Raw genomic sequence first — 2,159 nt, forward strand, 5'->3', positions numbered from 1 at the left:
ATGGAGAGAAGCAACATAACTGTGTTGATGGACTTCTATGTGACTGAACTGTCTGATCTCCCTGAAGTACAGACTGTCCTCTTTGTGGTGATTCTGCTGATCTACTTGACCACCCTGGCAGGGAATGGGGCTATTCTCATGGCAATAGGAACAGATGCTCACCTCCAAACTCCAATGTACTTCTTTCTGAGTAATTTATCACTGCTTGACATCCTTTGTCCAACGGTCATTGTACCAAAGATGCTCCAGATATTCTTGTCAAAGGACAAGAAAATATCGTTTGTGGGCTGCGTGACGCAACTATTCTTCCTTATTGATATGGTGGGCACTGAAATCTTCTTGCTTGCAGTGATGGCTTATGACCGCTATGTGGCAATATGTAGCCCTTTACATTATGCTAATATAATGAATAAACAGTGGTGTATTCAACTGATGGCTGTGATTTGGCTATTGGGCTTAATTAATTCTATGATTCATACCTCATTGACTTTTAGATTGTCTTTCTGTGGCTCTAAGAAACTCAACCAATATTTTTGTGATCTTCATCCTGTGATGGCTCTCTCTTGCTCTTCTACTTACCTTGCTGAAATTGTTCTTTTACTAGTGGCTGGTATTATAGGTAGTGGGGCTTTTCTGGTCACCCTGATCTCTTACATCTACATAATTTCTACCATCTTGCGCATGCCTTCCACTGAGGGGAGGCACAAAGCCTTTTCTACTTGTGGTTCTCATTTGACTGTTGTTTGTCTTTTCTATGGGGCCACCATTGCTACCTATGCTCGTCCCATTTCTTTTTATTCAGGGAAACAAGATAGAATAATTTCCATGCTGTACGGGATAATCACTCCCATGCTGAACCCTATGGTCTACAGTCTGAGAAATAAGGAAGTGAAGAAAGCATTGTACAAAGCCTTCAATCTGAAACGATTTTCATAAATATCTCCTTTCTTTCCTTCTTTAATGATCTAAATTAAGTGTTAAGTGGTCAAAGCATTGACTTTTCTTTTTCCTAATCGTTACCACTGTAAGGAGCCAAGGTAAACATTAAAATTGCCTGCTTTTGTTCAATATTTGTAATGGTATGTGGAAAAGAGCTTGGGAAATTGGGCAAAGAGAGCTGCTAAGACAATGGTCAGAGAAGAAACAACAAAGCCTGCAGCTGGATAGTGGGAAGGGTAAGACGTTTAGATGAGGCACTCCTTAGTTTCTTTGCCCCTAAAAGAAATGGGGGGGGGGATTACTTTCAGACTTGCAAGATTTTGTCAATGTACTTTATACTAGAGTTAACTCATCTAAGTGTGATGGTTTGTCCCATGAGTCTGACAATATTTTTCTTTTTGTATCTATAAGGAAAGAACCAATTTGATGTAGTGATTAAGGCATCAGGGTAGAAATCGAGAGACTGTGAATTCTAGTCCTACCTTAGGTACAAATCCAGCTAGGTGGCCTTGGACTAGTTACAATACTTTCTCTCAGCTCTAGGAAGGAGGCAAACCCAGTTCTGAAGAACCTTTCCAAGAAAATTGCAGGGACTTGTCTAGGGAATCACTGAGAATCAGACATGATTGAAAGGAAAAGAGAGGAGGCTGAAGGTTTTGGTTTTACTTTAGAACCATCCATGCCTTAGATATTAGAATGCATGAAATTGTGATGTGACTGTACTTACAATGCAATGTTGAAACAGTCCAGTTCTGTTATCCTAATTGATATTCTCACTTGGAGGTGAGGTTCTAATTGCCCTCTGTTGAAATGAAGGCAATTTTAATCTGAAATAAATGTGTTTCCCCCCCACCTCAAAATAAATGTTTGTTGTAACGTTTATGGATCCAAGGTATTCTTCTACTAACTTTTGAAATTTAAATAACAAGAGCTTTTAACTTAATGCACTTTCATCTCCTGTCTTAATTTTCTAAGAATATTGTGAACTACATGAAAGTGACGAGAATAAGTTCTCATTATATGTTAATACTCTTCTTTAGCCCCTCAAGAATTCTGATTTTGAATGAATATATTAACATCTATTCTATCCCAGCCTAATACTGTTGGTGAAAAGGTTATTGATTAACTGAGATTAATGTGCCTTTCATATTTGAGAACCTGGATTAAGTGGATTATAGAACTCAGCTATTGTATTGAAATGTCCCAATTCCAGTTTTTTT

At 38.3% G+C, this 2,159-nt stretch overlaps 1 protein-coding gene across 1 annotated transcript; it reads left to right on the forward strand.

The window, feature by feature from the left end:
• On the forward strand, positions 1-936 carry LOC107299637 (olfactory receptor 5V1-like). Its single transcript, XM_015828996.1, has one exon. The coding sequence runs from the start codon at positions 1-3 to the stop codon at positions 934-936; it is 936 nt and encodes a 311-aa protein (XP_015684482.1).
• Positions 937-2,159: the final 1,223 nt, after the last annotated feature.

The sequence above is a fragment of the Protobothrops mucrosquamatus genome, unplaced genomic scaffold (assembly GCF_001527695.2).
Source record: "Protobothrops mucrosquamatus isolate PMUCROS unplaced genomic scaffold, P.Mucros_1.0 scaffold5203, whole genome shotgun sequence".
Classification (NCBI taxonomy): Eukaryota; Metazoa; Chordata; class Lepidosauria; order Squamata; family Viperidae; genus Protobothrops; species Protobothrops mucrosquamatus.

What these genes read in the sequence shown, in the direction of transcription:
- LOC107299637 (XM_015828996.1), top strand. Translation starts at nt 1, where the DNA reads ATGGAGAGAAGCAACATAACTGTGTTGATGGACTTCTATGTGACTGAA.